The sequence below is a fragment of the Colobus angolensis genome, unplaced genomic scaffold, assembly GCF_000951035.1.
Source record: "Colobus angolensis palliatus isolate OR3802 unplaced genomic scaffold, Cang.pa_1.0 Scaffold12, whole genome shotgun sequence".
NCBI lineage: Eukaryota > Metazoa > Chordata > Mammalia > Primates > Cercopithecidae > Colobus > Colobus angolensis.
Genome location: NW_012113141.1, coordinates 7,466,562 through 7,478,883, shown reverse-complemented (window position 1 = coordinate 7,478,883; position 12,322 = coordinate 7,466,562). Strand labels below are relative to the sequence as shown.

At 39.0% G+C, this 12,322-nt stretch overlaps 1 protein-coding gene across 3 annotated transcripts in view; it reads right to left on the bottom strand.

Annotated features, from left to right (window-relative positions):
* VCL (vinculin) overlaps positions 1–12,322 on the bottom strand; it is a 130,474-nt gene that overhangs the window by 66,165 nt on the left and 51,987 nt on the right. For all 3 annotated transcript variants that reach the window (XM_011928347.1, XM_011928359.1, XM_011928368.1), the window contains exon 2: positions 11,281–11,351. In XM_011928347.1, the coding sequence (XP_011783737.1) occupies positions 11,281–11,351 (71 nt within the window). The remainder of the gene's footprint in view (positions 1–11,280; positions 11,352–12,322) is intronic.

Genomic DNA, 12,322 nt, shown 5'->3' with positions numbered 1-12,322 from the left:
CTTGAACCCAGGAGGCAGAGGGTGCAGTGAGCTGAGATCACACCATTGCACTCTAGCCCAGGTGACACAGCAAGACTATCTCAAAAAAAAAAAAAAGAAAAGAAAGATGAACATAAAGACTGAAATATTAAAAATAAGGTATTCAAATAATAAACTTGAGAAAAGTAAATAATAAATATGAGAAAAGAATTTAATGAAATAGATCTTCGTGGGAAAAGCTAGTAAGACAGATAAATCTCTAACAAGAGGGATAAGAAAAAAAGACAAAAGGCAGAAATAAGCAATACTGAATAGGAAATGTGATATAACTAGATACAACAGAGATTTTTAAAAGAATAGATTATTATGAATTTTATGCTAATAAATTTGGAAGGTTGGATAAAATTGGCAATTTCTTAGAAAAGTATCAGATTACCACAGTTGACTAACAATGAATTTAGAACCTGATTTAGATAATAAAACAAAACTGAGTTTCTTTTTAGTCATATCTCTTCCTCCCAAAGACACCACCAGATACAGAGTTTTAGATGCAAGTTTTGACAAACTTTCAAGAGCAGATAATCTTTATCTTACATAACCTGTTTCAAAAACTAGAAAAGACCTTATTTTATGAAGCTAAAATAACCTTGATACCCAAACTAGACAAGAATATAAGAAAAGAAAATTACAGATAAAGGTCCCTCATGAGCAAAAATGCAAAATCCTTTTAAAATATTAGCAAATTAAATTCAGCACTATATATATATGTTCTTCACCACAGCCAGGTAGGGTTTATCCTAGAAATGCAAGAATGGTTCATTATCAGCAAATCTATATTCATGTGGTAAACCATAGACTATCTCAACAGAGTAAAGGATAAAAAAATGTGTAACCCACCCAACAGATACAGAAAGAAAGGGTATTAAATAAAAACAAGCAATCATGGTCCAATTTAAAAAAAAAAAAAAAGTCTTACTACAGAAGACTACAAATTAGATTTTAAAAATCTCTGAGAAAAGCTTAAAAAGTAACTGAAGGGCCAGGCACGGTGGCTCATGCCTGGAATTTCAGCACTTTGGTAGGCCAAGGTGAGCAGATCACCTGAACTCAGGAGTTTGAGACCACCCTGGGCAAAATGGTGAAACCCCGTCTCTACTAAAATACAAAATATCAGCGGGGAGTAGTGGCGCACACCTGTAGTCCCAGCTACTTGGGGGCCTGAGGCATGAGAATCGCTTGAGCCCTTGATGGGGAGGTTGCAGTGAGCCGAGATCATGCTACTGCACTCTAGCTTGCGGTACAGAGTGAGACACCGTCTCAGAAAAAAAAGGAACTGAAGAATTGAATCATTTATTTGGAGAAAACTATTAAGAAACAATAATTAAGAAGCTATAGAAGAAAAAAAGAAGCTATAGAAGGAAGTTAATATGTAATTGAAGCAGGAGTCAGTACTCAATTCCAAAGGCAGGGCTTGGACACTGGACCACATAGAGGACTAGCTAAAGCAGATCCAGGGTAGAAGCACCTCCCCATAAGACATGCCCACCAGGGTGTCAGGTCAGTTTACCACTGTCATGGCAACACCCAGATGTTACTGCCCCTTTCCATGGCAACAAGCCAACAACCTAGAAGCTACCACTTGCCTTCTAGAAATTTCTGCATAAATCATCCCTTAATTGGAATATAATTAAAAGTGGGTATAAATATGAGCATGCAGAACTGCCTCTGAGCTGCTACTCTGGGCACCCTGCCTCTAGGGTAGCCCTGCTCCACCAGGAGCAGTGCGTCTGCTGCTGCTGCTGTACACCGCTGCTTCAATAAAAGTTGCTAACACCACCAGCTAGCTCTTGAATTCTTTCCTAGGAAAAGTCAAGAAACCTCTTGGGCTAAGCCTCAGTTTGGGGGTTTGCCTGTCCTGCATCATAATCACCAAATGTTTCTTTTTGTTTGTTTTAGGCATTTTCACATATTTCATTTCACTCATTTAAATCTCACAATAACTATTATGTTAGAAAAAAAGACTATTGTAAAGAAGAATGAGAACCTTAGCATACTGGAACGAGCATACTCGGAATCAAACAGTTCAGGGTTAGAATCCTACCTCTGCCATGTATGAACTGAGAAACTTTCAACACCTTACTGAGCTTCTCTTCATCTGAAAAATGAAGTAGATTAAATAACACAACTTAAAATACCCAGCTCATAGAAGGTGTTGAAGAAATTGAGCAGAGTTCAAGACCAGGCTGGCCAACATGGTGAAACCGTCTCTACTAAAAATACCAAAAGTAGCCGGGCGTGGTGGCACATGCCTGTAGTCCCAGCTAACTGGGAGGCTGAGGCAGGAGAATTGCTTGAACCTGGGAGGCAGAAGTTGCAGTGAGCCAAGATCACGCCACTGCACTCCAGCCTGGACAACAGAGCAAGACTCTGTCTCAAAAAAAAACAGTAGTGCTAGGTCAGGCACGGTAGCTCATCCCTGTAATCCCAGCACTTAGGGAGGCCGAGGCAGATAGATCACCTGAGGTCAGGAGTTCGAGACCAGCCTGGCCAACATGGTGAAACTCATCTCCACTAAAAATGCAAAAATTGACTAGTCATGGTGGCATATGCCTATAGTCCCAGCTATTCGGGAGGCTGAGTCAGGAGAATCTCTTGAACCTGGGAGATGGAGGTTGCAGTGAGCCGAGATGGCGCCATTGCACTCCAGCCAGGGCAGCAGAGCGAGATTCTGTCTCTAAATAAATAAATAAATAAATAAATAACAGTAGTGCTAAATTATGTTTTATGTAGCAAGTCCAAAGGTGAACTATTTAAAGTTTGAGTGCTTGCTCTAGGTCAAAAATGCAGCAAGGCAGCTGGCAGAGGTCAATGATTACATCACAGAAACTTGGACATCCACATTAAGAGACAAAAATCTTCTAATACTGTAGCAACAGAAAGGACCACAAAACTCAGTACACACACACACACACACACACACACACACACACAATCACACATTAGCCCCAGGCAAACAAAGGGCAGTAAGTGATATGATTAAATAATTAATTATTAAAAAAAGATATTCTGGGCACTTTCACCCACAAGTGTGTTTAAAAATACAAATTTCATCACAAATTATTTTGAGTGTTCAAGATCACAAGCAAAGAAAAAGCTACAAGGCCTGATGACCTAAAAATGTGATATCATTACTTTAGGTCAAAAGAGATCTAAATTAAGTATAAAGCATATTTTAATCCTTCTCAAATTTCTTGTTTGTGCATGAATATAAATTATGGTAAATTTGTCCAAGTAAATAACATAACTGTTCTTAACTAATAAAGTTTAAGGGTTAAAACAAAAAATTCCCAAGAAATGTGATTAATGGCAATCATGTAGCAGTAGTACATCCTTTCACATGGTATTTTGGGAACATTCTTTTATTCAGTCAGCCTAGACATTACAATATGCTTCAAAAATAGTCCAAGCTGGTGAACCAATCCAAGTTTTGACTCAAGCAGACTGTCAGAGCAGCACTGAGGCAGAAAGTGACAATACTGTCCAGTTTGAAATGAAGCTGTCATTTGCCTGCCAACAGATAATGCACACCATGCCCTTTTCAAGTTCATATCACAAGACCACCTCAGAAGTGATGCTTTTTGATCCATTCAGTACTGAACATCCTTGGATCGGGTCCAAGAATTGCCTTCCTTATTCATTTCTGCTCCATTGCAGAAATAAGAATGAAATTCCATTGTATACAGCAATGACAATTTTTCCAAGGCAAATAAAATAGTTTGCTATAAACATTTCTCACCTATAATAAGGAGTCAATCTGAAGCAAATCTACACTAACAGAAAATAAATCTGGTCAGTTTGACATCCAGCTTATTCTGTTACAACACTAGCACCTACTATTCCTTCTGTATTTGGTTATGAATCTTCCTGAAGATGCTTTCATATTGTCCTCCTACTGCTCTTCAGCTACAAAGCTTCCCTGCTGCCCAATTCTAAATTCCTTTGCCTGGCTTTTAAGGACCTTCACTATTTCCCAACCTACCTACCTAAGCTTAGTTCCTACCACCCCCACCATGTGCCCCTCTCCCCACAGGCCCTCATGATTTGGTCAGGCCATTCATTGCATCTAGAGTATTTTCCTTCCTCCCTACATCTAACCATCCTCCCAAGCCCCACTTCCTACATAAACGCTCTTTCTACTATTCCTGCTTACAATGAGAGAGCTCTCTCTCTGAATTCCTATCATAAAGTCAGTCTATATTATAGCTCTTTAATTGGAAACTTCTTCAAATATTTCTTTTTTACAAAATTTCTCTGCAGTAGCGTTTCCACCTTTGCTCCACCATCATACATAGAAAAATAAAACTCACGTTTATGGCATAGCCCCATGGGTCTACTTGGGATTATGCACACTTTCCAGTCACAATAGCTGTAGTTCCACTAATTTCACTCCCACTAAAGAAAACATAATAACAAGCATATTATATTTCAATTAAAGTTTTAAAAAAATAAACTCATAATGAGCAGAAATGAGAGGGATATTATTATACATGTGAACTTAAATATGTTCAATTCGGTTTTTTTTTTTTTTTGAGATGGAGTCTCGCTCTGTCACCCAGGCTGGAGTGCAGTGGTACGATCTTGTCTCACTGCAAACTCCACCTCCCGGGTTCACGCCATTCTCCTGCCTCAGCCTCCCGAGTAGCTGGGACTACAGGAGCCCATCACCGCGCCCGGCTAATTTTTTGTATTTTTAGTAGAGCCAGGGTTTCACCGTGGTCTCGCTCTCCTGACCTCGTGATCCCCCAGCCTCGACCTCCCAAAGTGCTGGGATTACAGGCATGAGCCAGTGCGCCCGGCCTCTCAATTCAGTTTTTTTTTAAAGCAAAACATTAGTACCCTCTGGCACTTTATTACTGTTAACATATTATTTGCAATATATCTCACAAGTGACCATTCATTACACACTGGTAAGAACTACTATTCTATAAACAGCACTTAGCACACTAGGCACATAGAAGGCAATGAGTAAATAATTAACCAAGGAACATATCTAGCCCATTAATCAATTATACATAAAACATTACTGCCACAGCAGTCTGATGATGATGATGACAAAGAAAATGACAACTGACAGTGATACAAAATGTAAACATGGAGTACAGTAGCTGACTCCCTTGCTGACAGTCTCAAAAGGAACAAATGATTTCTTTTTTTTTTTTTTTTTTTTTTTTTTGAGACAGAGTTTCGCTCTCGTCACCCAGGCTGGAATGCATGGCATCATCTCAGCTCACTGCAACCTCTACCACCCGGGTTCAAGTGATTCTCCTACCTCAGCCTCCCAAGTAGCTGGGATTACAGGCATGTGCCATCACGCCCAGCTAATGTTGAATTTTTAGTAGAGACGGGTTTCACCATGTTGGCCAGGCTGGTTTTGAACTCTTGACCTCAAGTGATCCATCTGCCTCAGCCTCCCAAAGTGCTGGGATTACAGGCGTCAGCCACCGGACTCAGCCAGGAACAAATGATTTCTTACAGGGTTATAAGGTTAGTCTAACCAATATTTCAACAATGCAGCATAGCTGCTGCACTCCTGAAGTTTATGACAGTCTGGGCAGTTTCCATGGCAATTGCCATGCAACCCTACACCTCTTATGCAACACCGTGGCTATTACTGCAATCTTGGGTAAAATTAGCAAATTGTGAGCTCTATCTGCCAGTGCAGCCAGGGATCAAATAACTTTTGCTCCACCCAAGAGAAAGGCTGTGACCATGCAAATCTTGTTCTATATAAAATGGTTCTCACGTTTACAATAAGGAATTGCATGAGCACTGGAAGTTCCTCATCGACAATTACATCATTTTAAATGTATTAAACCCATTTTTCAATATGCCTTTAATTGTCAATCACACAAATAGACTGTGATAGGATCTTGAGATTCCCAGATCCTAAAAGTATCATATCTTTCCCTGAAAAATCTTTAAATATATATCAGATAGCTTAGGTATAAATCTATCTACAGGCCAAGTATCTTGTTTTCTCTAGCCTTGACATCTTAACATTCTAGGAGTACAGACTGATCTAACAATAAATTTTTAAATATTTTAGCCTTTAGTGTTGCTTAAGCAGTCACTTGAGAAATCCTTGCAAAAGTAGACTACAGAGGAAGTTTCAGTCGGTCATGCCCTAGAAATTTCTAAACATCAACCAAGCAGCTCAAAAGAACGTCCTACTCAGTAGTTCCAAGGATGTCATTAATTGCTTCCATCTGTTTCCCCCCTCCCTATCCCTGTCTTTTCCAAGTCAAGACTTACTATTTTCTGCTTCATTTTGCATTCTATAGAAAAACAAGAAAAGCAAAGCATGAAAATCCATCACGGTTTATTTTGTTTTGTTTTAGACAGGGTCTCACTCCAGGCTGGAGTGCAGTGGCATGACGACAGTTCACTGCAGCCTCGACCTTCTGGGTTTAAGCAATCTTCCCACCTTGGCCTCCCAAAGTGCAGGGACTACAAGTGTGAGCCATCATGCCTAGTCCTCCACCATGTTTTCTTTCTTTTTTTTTTTTTTTTTTGAGACGGAGTGTCGCTCTGTCGCCCAGGCTGGAGTGCAGTGGCCGGATCTCAGCTCACTGCAAGCTCCGCCTCCCGGGTTTACGCCATTCTCCTGCCTCAGCCTCCCGAGTAGCTGGGACTACAGGCACCAGCCACCTCGCCCGGCTAGCTTTTTGTATTTTTTAGTAGAGACGGGGTTTCACCGTGTTAGCCAGGATGGTCTCGAACTCCTGACCTCGTGATCCGCCCGTCTCGGCCTCCCAAAGTGCTGGGATTACAGGCTTGAGCCACTGCGCCCAGCCCATGTTTTCAATTATAGAATATTTATTTGCCCCCAAATTTGTTGGACAACCACAGCCATACTGTTGTTTGTACTCAAGGCTATTTTCAAGTAACATTTCAAAGTGTGGCATATTAAATTATATACTTTTAAAAAACTGCTCAGTAAAGTTTTCAGTTGGTCATAACACATGACTTTTCCCTGATTAACCATGGAGACCAGAGTTTTTCCCCATGGCAAAATAAAAGTTCAAACTTCTGAATGGTTTCATCCATTGACTATCCTTACCTAAGTCAACAATTACATGATCAATGATGGAGTTTCGCTCTTGTTGCCCAGGCTGGGGTGCAATGGTGTGTGATCTCGGCTCACCGCAACCTCCGCTTTCCAGGTTCAAGCGATTCTCCTGCCTCAGCCTCCTGAGTAGCTGGGATTACAACCATGCCTGGCTAATTTTGTATTTTTATAGAGATGGGGTTTCTCCATGTTGGTCAGGCTGGTCTTGAACTCCCGACCTCAGGTGATCCGCCTGCCTCAGCCTCCCAAAGTGCTGAGATTACAGGTGTGAGCCACCATGCCCAGTGATCAATGATTTTTAATTCTGTCATGTCTTCCACATTTATTGGTTAGAATTCACCTTACAACTAGGGCTATTGGGCTACTCTAAAAATTTTGTACAGGAAAGGCAAGATAAATGCTTAATTTCCTTTAAATTACCAATTATTAGAGTAACAGGTTGATGCCCTAGTTACCACACAGGGTGATAAATGAAGTTTTATTTTATTTTAAAGTGACCAAATTTTTTGAAATTTTTATCACAACTAGGGTGTGCTCATTTTTAATTTTTCTAAGTCCCCAAGGAAGCCTGTGAGAGCACATAGCATATTTCAGCATATGTCTCTGGGGATTAGCAAAAATAAGTTTCCTGACAAAATCCACTTACCAATCAAATCATATTCATAGACTAGAATGTCATGGTTGGAAACAACTGTTTGCAGGGTCTTCTAGTCGAACTACCTACCTGATAGTGCAATCCCTACTCACTCATTCCCCATGCTCTGTACCTTCCAAGGTGTGAGGGGCAACTTGCTACAAGCTAGAGCTATGTTTTCAATGCAAGGTAAATGCAAGTTTAATTACAATATGTTTAGTTGACAGCATAAGATTCCTCTTAATATTAACAGCCTAAGACCAGGGCACAGTGGCTCGTGTCTGTACTCCCAACACTTTGAGAGGCCAATGCAGGAGGATTGCTTGAGCCCAGGAGTTCAAGACCAGCCTGGGCAACAGGGAGACCTTGCCTCTACAAATGATTTAACAATTGTCTGGGCATGGTGGCACACACCTGTAGTCTCAGCTACTCAGGAGGCTGGGGCAGGAGAATCACTTAAGCCTGGGAGATCGAGGCTGCAGTGAGCCATGATTGCACCATTGCACTTCAACTTGCGAGACAGAGTAAGAGCCTGCCTCAAATATATATATATATATATATATATATATATATATATATAACCAGGCTGATCGGATGGCATGTGAACAGAATAGGCTCCTGTTGGTCAGAGCTAGAAGAAACCTTGAGATCACCAAGTCCAAAGAAGGTAGGACAAAAAAGATATTCCCACAAAATAGGCTCTACAGAAAAAAAAAAAGATGCTTTTAGCACCTTACTTCCTGACACATGAAGACATTTTATGGAATTAACAGAAACACGGTTGCATAAAGCACCCACTCAAGTTAGTTAGAAATAAGAAGACTTCAATATGGGTGAAAATTTTACATCTGTTGAATGAAAATAATAGAACATAAGGAGGATAAAAATAAAGGAACACTTTTAGCTTTATTTAAAGTTGTGATATATAACATACATAGAGAAAATAAACATATGTATAATATAATGAATAAATATAAAACAACCACCCATGTAACTCATCACTTAAATCAAAAATAGAACATTATTACCACTTTTAGATGCCCCTGTGTACTTCTCCCTAGTATAAACCTCTTCCTCCCTCCCAGAGAGAGTATCTATCCTGGCTGTAGTGACCATTATTCCTTACTCATCTTCATCTTTTTACCATATAAATAGGCATGTCTAAACAACATACTTTATTTCTGCATGTTTTTGAACTTTTTTTTTTTTTTTCCAGACAGGGTCTCACTCTGTCACCCAGGCTGGAGTACAGTCGCTTGATCTCGGCTCACTGCAACCTCCACCTCCTGGGTTCAAGCAATTCTCCCATCTCAGCCTCCCAAGTAGCTGGGATTACAGGTGTGAACCACCACGCCCAGCTAATTTTCATATTTTTAGTATAGATGGGGTTTCACCATGTTGGCCAGGCTGGTCTTGAACTCCCGACCTCAAGTGATCCACCTGCCTTGGCCTCCCAAAGTACTGGGATTACAGGTGTGAGTCACCACACCTGGCCATTTTTGAACTTTAAATAAGTGGAACCTACATATCTATCTATCTATCTATCTATCTATCTATCTATCTATCTATCTATCTGACTTTCATTTCCCTCAATTATTTTTGAGATTCATTCATTCCACTTTTTTTTGTCTTTTTATTTATTTATTTATTTTTAGATACAGGGTTTCACTCTGTCATCCAAGCTGGAGTGCAGTGGTGCAGTCACAGCTCACTGCAGCCTCAACTTCCCCAGCTCAGGTGATCCTCCCACTTCAGCCTCCAGGGTGGCTGGGACTAGCAGCTCACACTACCACATGCAGTTAATGTTTTGTAGAGATGAGTTTTCACTACATTGCCCAGGCTGGTCTCAAACTCCTAGGCTCAAGTGATCTTCCCTCCTCGGCCTCCCAAATGCTGGGATTACAGGTGTGAGCCACTGCACCCAGCCTCATTGTTTTTTTCAATTGAAATGAAACTCATATAGCATAAAATTAACCATTTTTAAGTGAAAATTCCTCATTCCTTTTTATTACTGATTAATATTACAATCTCTGACTATACCATGATTATTTTTACCCATTCTACTCTAGATAGACCAGTAGAGTCATCATGAACAATGCTGATAGAAATGTTTTTTATATGGATGCTGGTGTGCATGTGGACAAGTATCTTTAGGGAACATACCTGGGAGTGGAACTGCTTATCCTCTACTTTACTAATGTCAAATTGTTTTCCAAAGTGGCTGCACCAATTTACATTCCCAACAGCAGTGTAAGAACATTCCAGTTGCTCCATATCTTATCAACAACTGATATTATCAGGCTTCTTAATTTAGGGTGTATAATAGAATAATTTGCACTTCTCTGATGACTGAGATAAAATATTGGCCACTTACATTTCCTCTTTTGAGGTGCTATTCAAGTCCTTCACACACCTTCTTTTTGAAAAGTCTTATGCTATTCTTACTAACTTCTATGAGTTCTACTTTTTCTGTCCTATACATCAGCTTTTACTTTTGCTTACAACTTGACTGCCATATAGAACAAAACCACTAATCAAAGACAATATAAGAACCTAAAAAGTTTTAAGTATTCAAAAATTAGTATGTCTGCTTGTTTTATGTAGAATAGCCCAAAAAGCCTGGAAATTATTTTTAGGAGTACTAGGAGATATATAATTTTAAAACGTAACTGAAAATATGAAACAATAAATTTTTTTTTTTTTTGAGACAGAGTCTCCCTCTGTCACCCAAGCTGGAGTGCAATGGTGTGATCTCCACTCACTGCAAGCTCTGCCCTCTGAGTTCACGCCATTCTCCTGCCTCAGCCTCCCTAGTAGCTGGGACTACAGGCACCCGCCACCACATTTGACTAATTTTTTTTCTGTATTTTTAGTAGAGATGGGGTTTCACCATGTTAGCCAGGAAGGTCTCAATCTCCTGACCTCAGGTGACCCGCCTGCCTCGGCCTCCCAAAGTGTTAGGATTACAGGCATGAGACACCGTGCCTGGCCAAAACAATAATTTTTTTAAGTTTATATCTACCATTATTCCCTTATCTCCAAGCAAAGGTGCCTAGTATACAATGCAGATTCATGCATGCTATAGTCACAACGGGTCTTTAATACTTTTCATCCTAGAAAGAAAAACTCAAAAGTCATGGTCTTATGTCTTATGTCAAAAATCGGCCAGGTACGGTTAGCCAGACATGGTGGCACGTGCCTATAATCCAAGCTATTCCGGAGGCTGAGACAGGCAAATCATTTTAACCCAAGAGGCAGAGTTGCAGTGAGCTGACATCGTGCCATTGCACTCCTCCCTAGGTGACGAGGGTGAAACTCTGTCTCAAAAAAAAGAAAAAAAAAAATTATTATGTCAAAAATGCCTAATATCAAAGACTAAAATGAAGTGTTTTTTAAAAAGAAGACAAAAAAGTTGAAATTTCAATTGTAAACAAAAGTTTTATACCAAAAAAAAAAGTTGTTACTGAAATCAGCTACTTTTTCTTCCTAACAAGAGCATTATTTTGCTTAGCAACAGAAGAATATTTTAATTACTCACTTAATAAATGCTGGTGGCATATCTCTCTTCAAAATCTGATCCTCAGTGGTTTGAACAGTCTCTTTTCCAACCTACAAGAGGAAAAAAAAATTCATAATTCAAATATAAATTCTCAGACCTTAAAAAACTATTACGTAAGCATATTTGAAACATAAACACAATCTATCATTAAAATTTCTAGATTTAAGGGAGATTTCTGGATTTAAAAAATTTTTTAGGATTACTCACATAATATGCTTTCACAATATACCAGAATAACAATATAGAATACAAACATAATGTTGTATTACTCCTCCAGAGTAACTAATTTGAAAGCATTATTGAGCATAATAGGAGAAATTCATCATTGAGAATACATGTGTGTGTGTTTAGCCAAAAAACTCTGCCACATCTCTAACATGTTACCTGAAGTATATGAATCAAGTTAGACAGACAAAAACATCTATATAGAAAAAAAATAAAGTTATTGGAACTGGGGAAAATATTTGAAACTATTATGATTCTGACACTAGAAACCAAACATGAAAATATACAACTTTTACTAGTAATCAAAAAAACTGAAAAATTAAAACATGATATTTTTCCCTAATTATAGTGCAAGTTAAAAAGAAAGAATATATAATGCTGAATGCAACAATGGAATAGACAGTTTTACACCCTGCAGGTGGTGATATAAACTGACATATTCTCTTTGGAAAATCATTTGTTAGAATGTGTTAGGAGACATAATAAAAGTCATACCTAGAAATTCCACTTTTGATAATATACCACCTTATAAGCAGTAATACCAAACGTGGTAATAAAAACAATATTCACAAAAGTATTCACTATGATGATAGTTATAAAAGCTAAAACACTTCATAAATAACTCCTCCAACAAAGGGGAATAGTTAAGTAAATTAAGATATATTGTTAGGTTGAGTACTATGGGGCCATTAAAACAATGGTTATAAAAACTTAGCATTATGGGAAAATGTTTATGACATTATATTTCACTTAAAAGAAGAAATAAAGCCGGGCGCGGTGGCTCAAGCCTGTAATC